Raw genomic sequence first — 15462 nt, 5'->3', positions numbered from 1 at the left:
TGGTATGTTTTAAATCTGACAGAATTAGTCCCCCTCATTGATTTTTTTCCCAGTGTTTTCTTATATATTTTTGTATATTTATTATTCTTACCATACACAAACAAAAAGGGGCACAAGGAAACTTTTGAAGGTGATGGATATGTCTGTTACCTTGATTGTGGTGATGGTTTCATGAGTGTATGCATATGTCCAAACCCATCAAATATGTTAAATATGTGCAGTTTTTTGTATATCAATTATACCTCAATAAACCTGTTTTTAAAAAATAATAAAAACTCTGAAAGGCATAAAAGTAAACTTGAACAAATAGAAACATACCCTTTTTTTTGGATAGAATAACTCAAATTCATAAAGATGTTAAGCCTCCCCTAATATATGCAGATTTAATGTGAACTCAACTCAGATACCAAATACTAACAAGTATTTTTTTTTTGAGCTAGAAAAATTGTAGGAATCTATCTTAACGACTTAGTCTAATTCGCAGTTTTAGCCAGATATTAACAAGATTATCATATTACCCACCATACAGTGGCTCATTATTCTTTCAGTAAATAAAAGACTAGAAGGAGAGGTGTATTTTCAGCAAACTAGTACTTTCTTTTTTGGATAGCCATTGTGTGAACTTAAGCAATTTATGTTTTCTTGACTTACTGAAGAATTATACACTCTCTTATAAATGAAGTTAACACCATTGATCTAGTCTAATACAGTCTAGTCTAATATACTTTTTTTGAGCTGTTATTTCCTTAGCAGTGATGAACTTAATCTTGTTATCTCCACCCTCTTGCACCATCATGGATGTGGTTGTATACATTTATTGAACACCTATTATGTGATACCCATTTATTGAGCACCTACCTTATAGGCACTATGGTAGGCATAGGGATTCCAAGTCGAATAAGCTTCAAGGTATTCAAGGTACCACTGCCTCAAGGTACAGTGAGAGAGACAAACCTATACAGAAATTATTACCATAGAATTAATAAACCCTGCAACTATGTACTGTCAGAAAATAGAGACGTACAATTCTACCAGGGGTAGAGCCATTTGATGAGAAGCCATTAAGGATCCTGGCCCAAAAAAAAAAAAAAAAAAAAAAAAAAAAAAAGGACTGGTTGAGATAACAGGGGTTTCAAGGTCTTAATGAGATTAGAGAGCAGGTCCTGAGGAATGGGGAACAGAGAAGTATAGGAGATTGTAGTTGAAAATCAAGATGTTTTGAGTAAGTAGCAGTTGAGCAATGTCTCATGACAGACTATCTGTATTTCAGGATATTGGCTGGAGTTTGATGAAAATCTGTGGCTATGAACATGGGAAGCTAACTAATCCTTATAGATATTAAACCCATGATCTTGGCCTCAGTATGTTTTAACCAACTAAGCTAAACAGCTGCAGATGATTTACAGATGATTGAATCAGAAGCACACAGTATAAATTTCCTTTGAAATACATCTGGAAAGGGATAAACAAAACATACTTGGTATTGTACTAAATTAATAGATTTGAAATTCATTAAGTCATATTTAATATCCAAATACAGCCAAGTTGAGTCATGCCGAGAAATTATCGACATTTGTTCTTGGTGGTGGTGGTGGTAGTCATGTTTTTTTCTCTTTTAGTTATTAATCTTATTACTTTCCAAGATTTATGATTTTTGTAGGTCTGCTTTGTTCTCACCAATGTAATAAATAAATTTTCATGTTTTCTTTTACTCTCAAGACAGAGAAAAAACATGATTATCATCTCCTAACTTAATTATTAAATTATAATTGTATCAAAATTCTATTGAATTCAACTGTATTAAAATTGTCGGTTTATAAATCTGTGTTTTCAGCTATGCTGTAGGCTTTTTGATTGTGGAGATCAATTTTTCTTCCATGGAGCCTAAAAATGCAGAGGCCTAAAAACATAGTACCAAGCAGTTAAAAACAAATAAGTATACAAAATTCCACAAATACTGATTTCTTTTTTCCGTTATAGAAAATAGCATTAGCTTTCTCTTCTCCTTTATACCTATATTTTAAAATAAATTTAAAAATTAAATCCCAAGAGCACAAATGGACAGAAAAGTAAATCTGATTTCCTGTCTGATTTAAACTGAAGAATACTGAGTTCATTAACTGTAATTCATATATAATCTCAAGTAATAGCTAAGAAAAGATGTGTCATAAGCTCAGCTTTATACGTTCATATTTTAAAAATTTTTTTCAATGTAAATGCTCACCAGCTCAATAATAGCATGAATGTGCTTTTTGACATGCAAGTGTTTTCCAATTATATCTTAAAATCAGCTAACAAAAGCAGGTCGAGAAAGTAGAAGATGCAGTCTTCTGTTTTCAGCTGTTTCAGAACTGGTTTAATGAAAAAGTCACTTTAAAGATTTGGTTTTAATTTCACGAGAAAGACATCTGTATTGAAATAGTGTGCAGCTGAGGTCCTCTAGTGTTGCAGCTGAATATGGCATCAACTTTTAAGATTTTGTGACGTGTGTGTGTGTGAGAGTGTGTGAGAGAGACAGAGACAGAGACAGAAACAGAAACAGGGATACAGAGAGAAGAACAAGGACAAGAGAGATTACTACATTAAAGTTGACTCAGCAAATGACCTCAGAAAACTAGGTTCTTATGTTTTATTTGTTAATCAATCTCAAGGAAAGTTTTTCTTTGTTTTTAAGAGGGGAGGGGTTTGCATTCTTTAATGTGCACATAGTTATCAATGTAATTGTAGTTGTTTTAAAGTTTGGAATCTTTTCCTTTACATAGTTGGTTTATTTTTTTGCAGATATTAATGAAAACTCTATTAATTCTTAGTTGTTCTCATCTCATCTTATTTGCTTAATACTGGCTGTTGTGGCACTTTAGTATGGGAGAAATTATTTGATAAAGTAGAATAGTTTATAGATCAGTTTAATAAGAATTCTTTATAAATAGTAACTTTTATTGTTGTTGTTTTTTTTATATACTTCATGAGGAATATCAACTTATTGCTTTATTTTAAAATATGGCTGACAACCAGGAAGTACCAGATATATGAGGGAAGAAATAGTTTGAGAGAAAGAGTCAAGGGAGGAAAAAAAAATTAAAAAAACTTATCCCAGAGGAAATGAGGATAACATACTTTTTTTTCCCCTAAATTAAAAGAATTCTAATAACTATCCTCAGAGAGACTCAAAAGAATAATGTATCCATAGCCAAAGAACAGGATGTATTGAAAAGGAACAACTGGAGACCAGAAGAGAGATCTTGGAAATTAAATAATAGGCCATGCTCATAGGAAATAAATCATAAAGTTGATATAGAGAATAAATCCAATATTCATCTGCCCCCTAAGAGTTCCAACTAAAAGATACAGTAGAGGGAGAAAATAATCAAAGATATAACAGATCAACTTTTCCTTGTTAATGTTTTGTGTTAATGGAACATGTGAGTTTTCAGATTAAAATGGCAGACCTAATGCTTACAAGCACAAATTCTCAAATGCCCACACACTAGACATATTGGGCTAAATTTTTTATAAGTCTAAGAATAAAGTATAAAAGAATCCTGAAAGCTTCCACAGAGGAATAGCATGGTATCTACAACAAAATTAGAATCAGACTGATATTAGATTTCTCACCATTAATAAAGAACACTTGAAGACAATGGAGAAATTCTAAGTTTAGAGACAGTAAGACATTTTAAGACATGCTATGCTTTAAAATATCTACTCATGCCACCCTTATGAAAAATTTTCTCATGGCTATATTCTAGCTAAATACAAAAGAAACACAAAAAGAATCATATGAGGTATAAAAAATGATAGTAGCTGATGATAACCTTCATGAATAGAGATATAATTATAAAATTATAGTATCCATTAAATCCTGATGACTGAGATATTTTCTCTGGAGAGCTAGGGGTTAAGTGGCTTAGGTTTTTATTTCTTTCTCTGCTTAGTTCCATGGTATATTTTTACTATACGTAGTACAGCAGTGTACCAAAACACTTCCCATCTGTCTCAAAGTAAAAGCCAAGGCCTAAATGGCCTCACATGATCTAGCCCTCTGACTTGCTACCTCTCTGCCCTCATCTCCTCCCAGCCTCACCCTTTGCTCATTCTGCTGCATACACAGTAGCTTCATTGCATTTTTTGGTGGGTTTTGTTTGTTTGTTTTTCTCTTTTTGAGCTGCTGTGCATTCTTCCAGTTAAGACTTGCTTACTGTGCCCTCTGCCTGAATCACACATTTCCCAGGGAGCTGCATGTCTTTTTCATTTCCTTTAGATTTCGGCACAAATGTCACCTCAGTGAAGCCTTCCTTGATCACACTGTATATATAAAATAGCAACCCACATTCTCTCTTCTCTTCTCTACTTTTTCTCCTTAGCACTTAATCACTATATTATCACGTTATATATTTACTTGTTTATTTGTTTAGCCTTCGAGAAAGGAGCAAAGGTATCTTTTATCTGTCTTATAAAATTTGATAATGTAAAATAATATAAACAATAAAAAAAAAAGAGACTTCCTTGGTGGCACAGTGGTTAAGAATCCACCTGCCAATGCAGGGGACAAGGGTTCCAGCCCTGGTCCAGGATGATGCCACATGCCGCGGAGCAACTAAGCCCGTGAGCCACAATTACTGAGCCTGCACTCTAGAGCCCGTGAGCCACAACTACTGAGCCTGCATGCACAACTACTGAAGCCCACGTGCCTAGAGCCTGTGCTCTGCAACAAGAGAAGGCACCACAATGAGAAGACTGCACACTGCAACGAAGAGTAGCCCCCACTCACCGCAACTAGAGAAAGCCCGCGCACAGCAACGAAGACCCAACACAGCCAAAAATAAGTAAATAAACTAATTAATTAAAAAAAATCAGGAGTTAGAAAAGGAAAATGGGGAAGTTTGTTAATTATATCATCTTGCATAGTGAAGAGTTAATTATAATTATGTAAAAGTCTAACCACCAGAAGAGTTGAAAACACAAACTGCTAAAGATGGTTACTTCTGGAAAGTCAGACTAGGATGAGGAGAGAGAGAGATTTTAACTTTTCATCTCTTGTTCTTTCTTATGGTTTTAATTTAGAGGAGGGAGTTATAGTGCAATTATTCTTTTTTAAAATTGTATTCGGCCTACTTTTTATGTCAGGTTTATTGCGATTAATTTACATACCTTAAAATTTACCCTTTTTAGTGTGCAGTTAAATCAGTTTGACCAACTCAGTCCTATAACCATCATCAAAATTAAAAATAGAACAATTCCATCATGTAAAATTTTCTCATACTCCTTTGTATCAACCCATTCCCTCCACCCAAGCCCATGACAATCAGTGATCTTTTAACTTAACACTTTTTGTTTAATGTGGGTTCCTTGTAACCTGAATATAATCAAGTCTGAATTGGTGAGTTTGGAGCAGTTACATTTAATGTAATGGTTGCTATATCTGAATTAAAATCTGTTAATTGTTTTCTAATTGTTCCATTTGTTCTTTGTTCTTTTTTCCTTTTATTTGCCCTGCTTTTAGGTTGACTATTTTTTTTTATAATTTCATTGTATCTCTATTATTAGCTTGTTATTTATACCTTTTAAAAAATTAATTTAGTTGTTACCCTCATATTTATTTAGTTTTTTAAAGTCTGATTTAAAGTGTAAAAAAAAAAAAATGGGAAGAAAAGAGATCTATACCCAAATGTTAATATTAGTGGTTTGGGGATTGGGTTTGAATTATTCTCCCCTACTTTTCTGTATATTCTTCCTAACTTCCTATATGAATGATGTTTTATTTAAAAAAAAAAAAAAAAAAGGAGAGAGAGAGGGAGAGGAAGAGAGAGCAAGACAAAGAAACTGGGCATCCCTGTGGAAGTTGGCTTAAGAGAGAATAGGATAAGAAAGAAATGTTTAATAAATTACTGGAGGTTGCTTTGTGGATTGATCTGGAAGGTAAGCTCATGTCTATCTGCTGTAAAATATAGCTATTTTTCAGGGACATAGGTGTTTTGTCTTGAGCAGGATAGGTGGTTTTCATTGACTTAGTTCTGCCATATATCTGAAAGTGTCCTGATAATTTGGCAAAGCCCAACCTGCTGAAGGTCAAGGTCATTTGTATACCACCAATATTAAACTACCTTCGTGGAAGAATAATACTTCAGTTGGAGTAGCCTTTAGAAAACTGTACGTTCTTTGTCAGATCAATTCTGTTGTAAGCGGAAAATCAAAAATATGTCGAAGTAGATAGTTGAGAAAATGTGTAGAGTCTATTTTCTCTGAATAGAGGAGGTACAATAAAAATGTAGCTCTTTGGGGAATTCCCTGGTGGTCCAGTGGTTAGGACTCTACACTTTCACTGCTGAGTGTCTGGGTTCAGTCCCTGGTCGGGGAACTAAAATCTCACAAGGCACGTGGCCAAAAAAAAAAATATGTATATATATATATATCTTTGAATTTTATCACTGAACCTCATTTTATTTCTTAAAACAGGTTCTATATCTGCTTTGTAATTGTCCTATTGATCTGTGACTCTTTTGTTTTCTTTGTAGATATTCAAAGGTTTTGTGCATAGCATTTGAGATACTTCAGGGCTTGCAGTATATGAACAAACATGGTATAGTACACCGGGCACTGTCTCCTCATAATATCCTTTTGGATCGAAAGGTAATCATCAAATAGTATATTAAGTATTTGCTTTTTATTTCATGTTGGAAGCTACTGAAATCAGGCCCACTCAGTTAATCAGAGGGACTGTAGAATTAGAATATGTCTTAAGAGTATTCATGATGAAAAGATTATACAAATGTAATATACTTGTGGTTGTTTAAAAAAAAAGTATCTCTAAATTATATGAATCCGTGTGTCTTTCACATGCATTATTCTTTTTTCCCCAGACCCATTTTCTAACTTCATGTTTTGTTTTTCCTTCCATTCATTTTCTAAAAGATACACATTGTGGCTTCCCAATCCACTCCTTCTCTGAATTTGCTTTCACCTTAAGAAAGATTCTCTGACTATTTACGTAGAATATTTTTCTCATAGCACAACTGAATTGTGTTTTCTCCACTGTATTCTTCTTTCCTACTTCCTCTTTTCACTTTATTCCTCATTTATTCTCTTTGTTTACCAGCTGTTCATACCTAGCTTCTTTTTTTAATTGGAGTGCTGATTCTCTACTTGGAAATCTTATGGGGGATTTCTAAGAAGATAGTCAACCTCTAAGAGAATTATGGGTAGCAAGGTGGTATTTTTTCAGGAATAATTATAATTTCATTCTTTTTCATAAGCATATAAAATAGTTTTGAGGAAACTTTTTCTGGGGTTTTTTTTTTTTTTTAGAAGAAAGACTTTCTTTTTATTTATTTATTTATTTATTTATTTATGGCTGTGTTGCGTCCTCGTTTCTGCACGAGGGCTTTCTCTAGTTGCAGCAAGCGGGGGCCACTCTTCATCGCGGTGCGCGCGGGCCTCTCACTATCGCGGCCTTTCCTGTTGTGGAGCACAGGCTCCAGACGCGCAGGCTCAGCAATTGTGGCTCACGGGCCCAGTTGCTCCGCGGCATGTGGGATCCTCCCAGACCAGGGCTCGAACCCATGTCCCCTGCATCAGCAGGCAGACTCTCAACCACTGCGCCACCAGGGAAGCCCTCTGGGGTATTATTTTTTGTATTAGTAGGATTATTCTTTTTCTCTGACTTTCTTCCAGACTTTCAGTATATACCCTATGATATTAAAAATAAAGATAAAATGGTGCTCATTAATTTCATACTTACGGTAGTAGAGTATCTAACTGTCTGAATTGTTTTAAAATATAAACGTTTTGTAATTCTGGGAAATAGAGTTCTTGAGAAAAAGAAAACAACTTTTAAATTGACTATGTTTTTTTTAAGTCTTAAACATCTAAAAGGGGAAAAACGTAAGGTATTTATAAAATTTGTTTTGCCTTTTAAGAATCTTGCTTTTGTGATAATTATGCTTATTCTCAAACAGTATAAAAAATTGTTGGGAATCAAGCAGATTCACTAATATCTTGATTTGTGAACTGACCTTTTCAAGTTAAAAACGTCCATGTCAAGTTTAAATTATAACATTGTGAATGGACTTGCAACTCCCTGAAAAAATTTTCTTCTGTGAAAATTACCACAATATATTCTAATTGAGGATTCAAGACAACTAAGAACATTTTTGCTATTTAGAGAAGCCCAGAAAATATAAGCAGCAAAAAGTTTTAAATGTTATTTGTCATTTTGATATATATATATAAAAAAATATGTGTGTGTGTATATATATGTTTGTAATGAATATAAAGCAGACTTCAAACACTGACAAATAGTTTTTAATAAAGTTATGGCAAATTAAAATATAACATTTTCTAAATGTATCTGACTATATGATAGTGTCCTTACTTATAAAATGTATAATCATAATTTTCCCTGTCAGTGATATTAAAATATTTTATGATGATTTTTTTTCTTCCTTTATTATTGTAGGGACATGTTAAATTGGCTAAATTTGGACTTTATCACATGACAGCATATGGTGATGATGTTGATTTCCCAATTGGGTAAGAATTATTTTTTTCTGAGTTCCGTCTTAAACTTTCTAATCTTTAATGAAGTGTGTATTTTGTTAATTTATTATTTTTGACATAAAACTACCTTTTTAAAATTAAAAATATCTTAATTTTGCATATACTTCTAAGAGTAGACAATGAGTTTTTCCCAGCATACAAAAGGTCCCTGAGGTTGATCTTTCATTGAATTGGTAGTGAGGCTAGCAGATTATTGACTTTCTTCACCTTATAATGCTTACTAAAATTAATTTTATTTCATTCGGAATTAGGTAAATTTAAGGCAAGAAGGCTGACAAGATTCTCACTTAATGATAATGTATGTTCCTCAAAAGACAGAAAAATCACTATCATATTATCTTCTAATATTTCTAAGTTTAATTCCCTGTTCTTTAAGATGTAATTGTACATTAAGCTTCAAGTCGGGTCACTGTAGCTATCAGAGGTAATGGGGTGGATTCTCTAACTGAAAGTCTGTATTTAAGTTTGGAGAGGTTCTGATATGGAATTCCAGATTTATGTTAGCCTCCAAAAAAGGAATGAAAGTTTATTTCATCCTGGACTCAATTGAATGCTTTGATATAGATGTTTGTATTATATTTATTGTTTGGTTGCTTTTTAAACATGTTAATAATATAATTCTTTTATAAGTGTTTAATTTTGACATTATTTTAGATACATAGAAGTTACAAAATAGTACAAAAATTTCCTGTATAGCCTTAACTCAGACTCCCCAAATGTTAACATTTCACTACATTTGTTTTCTCTCTTTCTTTTATCTTACACATGTATGTGTATTTGTGTATAATATAATTTTTTTTCTGAATTATTTAAGAATTATTAGTGTATATAATGGCCTTTTACCCCTCAATACTTCAGTTTGTATTTCCTAAAGTAAGGAATTTTCTTACATAACCACAAAATAATTATCAAAACCAGCAAATTAAAATGATACAATACAATTCTCTAGAGACCTTAAGCATATTTCTTAATTGCTGTGAGATTCTGTTTAATAGTATCCATTTGTGTTTTGCTCTTTGGGCTTCCTAAAGTCAGTTCTGTCACTCCATTATTGGGAATTATGGTTTGGAGTCATGGAATATGTTTCTGCAGGAAAACATTGCCTAAAAACTTAATTAGATGTTTTTAAAAAAAGGTCTCATTTATAAATTACCTTTTATCTTTGTAAGTTAGCTTATAGTTTTGTCACTTAAAATTTTCATTAGCTTGGCCATAGCTATTAATCTTAAAATAAATTGTTTAGTCATTCCTTCCTTTATTTATTAAGAAAATATTTATCAAATACCTTTAATTATGGCTGCTGGATATACAAACATGGATAAGATAGGTTCCCATTCTTCAAGAAGCTCATTATTTAATGGGAAATTTTCTGTTTGATGGCCTACTTATTAATGTGCATAATTTCATAGTCTTATAGTTTTACATACCAAAACTTGTGGTTGTAGGCAACAAACAATTGTTTTCACAAGCACAAAAACAATATTTTGTAAAAATAGCCTATGCTCTATTTGTTTTAAAAAAAACCTTTTGAAATAATAAAATTAAGCTCATAATAAAGCTCTGGTATCTTCATCATATGTAATAATTGCCTTTTAAAATAGCTTTTAGGCAGCTGTAGTGAATGTGCTTCTTCATTTTGTCTAAATTTGTATGAGAGAGAACTCCAAAAACAATACAAACAAAAATTACTTTAATTTTTTGCCTTTTACTTAAAGGTTCTTTAGGTTATAATGATGAATAGAAGAAAGGAAGTGATTTTTCTTAAAGCACATCAAGGATTTTGAAGAGTTGTGTTTGAATTTAAAATGCTTGGATAGAATTGGTCTCATGTGCCGTTTGGTTTGGCTTACTTTGAAGTCTTTGACCCAAAAGGTCTGACCAGAAAGTATCAAAGAGCAAAATGTGAAACATTAGCCAGGAAAAATAAAGTGATCAAACAGCTAAGTCATGAAAGAAAATATTTACACCAGAAGAAGCTTGCAGTTGATTCAAAAGACAAATATTAAAGAACAGCAAAGTAAAATGTTAACATCTGTTTCAAAATATTGTAAAGAGTTAGAAATTGGACATTCATTTTATTTGGCCAGTAGCTTAATACCTTGTTAAAGCATCAGACAGATGGTGAAAGCCACTTACATTTATCTCACCAGTCATACTCATGGCAGAGTTCCAGTAAGAGTGTTAAAATGCTATGCTAAAGAAGAGACACTTGTTGAAGGAGATAATCTACATTAAAAAATCTTGTTTTATTATTTTTATTAATTAACTTAACAAGTCCTTGACAGAAAGGAAATTAGAATTTTGGGAGCAAAAGTCACCTCTATACTTCCAGAGATCACCAATCAGAAGTTTTAGATATAACAATTTACCCGTAGTATTGCTTGACTTTTCACTACCCATGCTGTTATTTTGGGGTTAGATGTGCTGGAAATCAGGATTAAAAATGAACAGTTTACCTTCTGAATGTATCATGCTAATGATGACAAAACTAAAACATTGCATATGTGTCAGATTTTTCATTTTTATAAAATTTCTTTATGTATTCACTAATATTTATAACAGTTTTGTGAGGTAGGCATTATTATTCCTATTTTATAGATTAAGAAACCCAAATCATATATAGAATATGTGATAGGACTGAAGTTAGAATACAGGTATTATAATATTAAGTTCATTGCTTTTCTACTAGACTTCACTTGTCTCCAGAGATTTCACACATTCATTTAGAAGATCAATATGATCACCTTAGGGTAAAATGACGTCATAGTACAAATTTATGTGTATGAAAATGTGCCTCAGCCTCTTTAGTTATCAAGGAAATACAAATTAAAACTACAACAGTGTGTAGGTCCCACCCACCAGATGGCCAGACATTAGAAAGTCTGTCACTGCTGTCTAACAGGTGTTGGAGAAGAAAGCAATAGGATCTGTTGTACACTGCTCGTGGGAGTATAAATTGATACAATCCCTTTCAAAAAACATTTGGCATGATACTATAAAGTTGAAAGTGCACATGTCTTATGGCCTAGAAATTCAATCCTAGGTTTATACCCTTGGGGAAACTTTTGCAGATGTACACATAGTATTTCTAGCAACATTGTTTATAATATAAAAGACAGGAAATAACTTAAATGCCCATTGACATTAGAATGAATAAATTATGATATATTCATAAAATAGAAGTAAAAATTAATGATTTAAATCTACATGCAACAATATGCATTGCTCTTTTAAATAACATTGATTAAAAAAGCAAATCACAAAGGAATACCATCAGCATAATTCCAATACTATAAAATTCAGAAATATGCTTGACTAAACAATATACGTTTTAGGGTTGCAAACATATGGTAAAGCTATAAAGAAATGGAAGAAGATTATAAACACAAAAATTCCAGTTGTCTGTTCCTTTTGGGGGATACCAGGGAGGTATAATTAGGGAGAAGCAGAGAGGGACCTTTAGTGATAATTTCATATTCTTTACTTAAACTTCTTGATAGGTACATGGGTGTTCTTTTAAACTTTATTCTTTATACCTTATTCATTTAATATTCTGTCTTTTGTATTTACTAAAGCAATTTTCAAAAAACTTGTGTTGGTGAAGGTAAGGGGAAATAGGCACTCATATATTGCTTATGAGAATATAACTTGCCATAACCTGAAAGGTCAACTTGGCAACATGTATCAGAATTTAAAATGCATCTACCTTATGACTTTGTAGTGCCATGTCTAGGAATTTGTCTTTCATCTACACATACACATTCATGGGAAAGGGAATATTTGTAATATATCCATGTCAGCATTGTTTGTAATAGCAAAAGAGTGGAACTTCCAACATATCCTTCTTCAGGGTTGCATCAAGTAAATTAAATGCATCAATACAATGAAATTATTGGCCGTTTTCAAAAAGAATGAGGCAAATCTATACTTTTTTTTTTAGAATGGTCTCTAAAATATATTTTGAGTGAAAAAGGGTACAGAATAGTGCATATAGTATGCTTCCCTATGGGGCAATGATGATGGGTGATCAAGTTTATTTATACATACATATGTGTGGGTGACTGGAGTACAGAGATGGGAGAGAGTCTTACCTTTTAATTTATATATTTTTACAGATTTTGACATTGCTACTATTCAAAAGAATAAATACTATTTTCAAAGATAATACATGCTTTAAATAAGAGTTAAGTATAAAGAGAAGATAGGCAGTAAGGAAGAAGGAAAAACGCCTGGAAACCTGGAAGGCTGCAAGAAGGCAATGTGTTAACACAGAGGAAAGCAAAGAAAGGAGCTAATATTGCAGAGACACGATAGGTTTTAAATTATTTGAGACTCATGTATTTGCTCTTGATTCCTAGACATAAAAGCCTGTATTATGGTTAGTTTAGAATTCTTCCTAGAAAGAGTTGTTCGTTTAATTGCATTGAGCTTTTACATAGGTTGTACTGTACTGATAGTAAAATTGTACCACTACATACTTCTTTCCCCCTTTCTAGCTCATAGTAATTATTCATTTCTAAAATATACCATTTTAGGTATCCATCATACTTGGCACCTGAGGTAATTGCACAAGGAATTTTCAAAACCAATGATCATGTGCCAAGTGAGAAACCATTGCCTTCTGGCCCCAAATCAGATGTGTGGTCTCTTGGAATCATTTTATTTGAGCTTTGTGTGGTATGTATAAAGAAATAGTAAACTCATAAAAATAAATTGTGTGTTTCTTAGAAAAGTATTTTTGGATACGAAGCCTATTTAGTAATATCAGTAGCATGTTTTTGCTTTGCAAATTGACTAGATAACAGGGGAAAAAATCTCAATTTGACTTCTTAAAAAATCCTGTTTGACAATTTATTTGTATATTATTTTGGTATATCTAGAAATATTGGTGCTTTTATGAAGTATTAAAAATTTACACTGTACTAAGTGTAAAAAATTAAGCATATTTAGAAACATTTACACTAAAACTGCTTACACTCTTTGGTATGTTCATGCTCTCTCTCCCTTCTGTGGTATTCTTTCTTCCTTAAATCCCTTCTCCTCTCTTATTCTGTCTCCTATAAGACTCACTTTGTAACTGAGTTGGCTTTTTATGAGGCCTTCCCGAAATGTCCTCTATATTTATTAGGGTAATAAAGACTATACAGCTATTAAAAACAAAGGAATTAAAACTGCAGTAGCTTAAAGAACACAGATGTTTTTCTCCCTCATGTAACGGTCCACAGAAAGTTAGGGTGGGCTCTATTCCACGACATCATGCAAAAACTTAGGCTATCAGAAATGGCGCCACCATTCTCACCACCTGATTTCCAAAGATGCTCTCTTTATCCTCTTTTTTAGCCATAAGGAAAGGAGAGGAGTGAATTCACGGTAACTGTCTTTAAAAAGATGATGTAAAAGTTGGAGATATCAACTCTGTTCTTTTCACTAGTGGCACTTTACTCATGTGGCCACATGTAGGTTCAGCAGAATAGAAATGCCTAAATATTGAGAAAGAAGATCAGGATGGACTTGGAGAGACAACTAATATTTTGTCGATCCTCCCTCCAAATACCTGCCAGGGTTAGTTCCTGTCTTCTTTTCTCTCCTTTTCTATTTTAGCATTTGTCATGTTTGTCTACATGGACAATAAGGTCTTTAGAGGCACACATTTTTATTATTCATCTGTTGTTCTGTCTTCCAAGAGATTTTTTTTTAACATCTTTATTGGAGTATAATTGCTTTACAATGGTGTGTTAGTTTCTGCTTTATAACAAAGTGAATCAGCTATACATATACGTACATCCCCATATCTCCTCCCTCTTGCGGCTCCCTCCCACCCTCCCTATCCCACCCCCCTAGGTGGTCACAAAGCACCCAGCTGATCTCCCTGAGCTATGTGGCTGCTTCCCACTAGCTATCTGTTTTACATTTGGTAGTATATATAAGTCCACTCTTCACTTCGTCCCAACTTACCCTTCCCCCTCCCTATATCCTCAAGTCCATTCTCTACATCTGCGTCTTTGTTCCTGTCCTGCCCTTAGGTTCTTCATAACCATTTTTTTCTTTTCAGATTCCATATGTATGTGTTAGCATACAGTATTTCTTTTTCTCTTTCTGACTTACTTCACTCTGTATGACAGACTCTAGGTCCATCCACCTCACTACAAATAACTCAATTTCATTTCGTTTTATGGCTCAGTAATATGCCATCGTATATATGTGCCACGTCTTCTTTATCCATTCATCTGTCGATGGACACTTCGGTTGCTTCCATGTCCTGGCTATTGTAAATAGAGCTGCAGTGAACATTGTGGTACATGACTCTTTTTGAGTTATGGTTTTCTCAGGGAATATGCCCAGTAGTGGGATGGCTGGATTGTATGGTAGTTCTATTTTTAGTTTTTTAACGAACCTCCATACTGTTCTCCATAGTGGCTGTATCAATTTACATTCCCACCAACAGTGTAAGAGGGTTCCCTTTTCTCCACACCCTCTCCAGCATTTATTCTTTGTAGATTTTTTGATGATGGCCATTCTGACTGGTGTGAGGTGATACCTCATTGTAATGTTGATTTGCATTTCTCTAATGATTAGTGATGTTGAGCATCCTTTCATGTGTTTGTTGGCAATCTGTATATCTTCTTTGGAGAAATGTCTATTTAGGTCTTCTGCCCGTTTTTGGATTGGGTTGTTTGTTTTTTTGATATTGAGCTGCATGAGCTGCTTGTAAATTTTTGAGATTAATCCTTTGTCAGTTGCTTCATTTGCAAATATTTTCTCCCATTCTGAGGGTTGTCTTTTTGTCTTGTTTATGGTTTCCTTTGCTGTGCAAAAGCTTTTAAGTTTCATTAGGTCTCATTTGTTTATTTTTGTTTTTATTTCCATTTCTCTAGGAGGTGGATCAAAAAGGATCTTGCTGTGATT

The 15462-nt window shown here is 33.2% G+C and overlaps 1 protein-coding gene across 8 annotated transcripts in view; it reads left to right on the top strand.

Annotated features, from left to right (window-relative positions):
• The window catches only part of TBCK (TBC1 domain containing kinase), a 243420-nt gene that overhangs the window by 38839 nt on the left and 189119 nt on the right, over positions 1 to 15462 (top strand). For all 8 annotated transcript variants that reach the window (XR_014243643.1, XR_014243644.1, XR_014243645.1 and 5 more), the window contains 3 exons: positions 6516 to 6630; positions 8456 to 8529; positions 13092 to 13233. Coding sequence is in view for 5 of the 8 variants with exons in the window: in XM_082389068.1 (XP_082245194.1) it covers positions 6516 to 6630; positions 8456 to 8529; positions 13092 to 13233 (331 nt within the window). In the remaining 3 variants the exon portion in view is untranslated. The remainder of the gene's footprint in view (positions 1 to 6515; positions 6631 to 8455; positions 8530 to 13091; positions 13234 to 15462) is intronic.

This window comes from Balaenoptera borealis (genome assembly GCF_965194805.1).
Source record: "Balaenoptera borealis genome assembly, chromosome: 4".
Classification (NCBI taxonomy): Eukaryota; Metazoa; Chordata; class Mammalia; order Artiodactyla; family Balaenopteridae; genus Balaenoptera; species Balaenoptera borealis.
The sequence above is the reverse complement of the archived record's forward strand: the minus strand, read 5'-3'. Positions and strand labels throughout refer to the sequence as shown.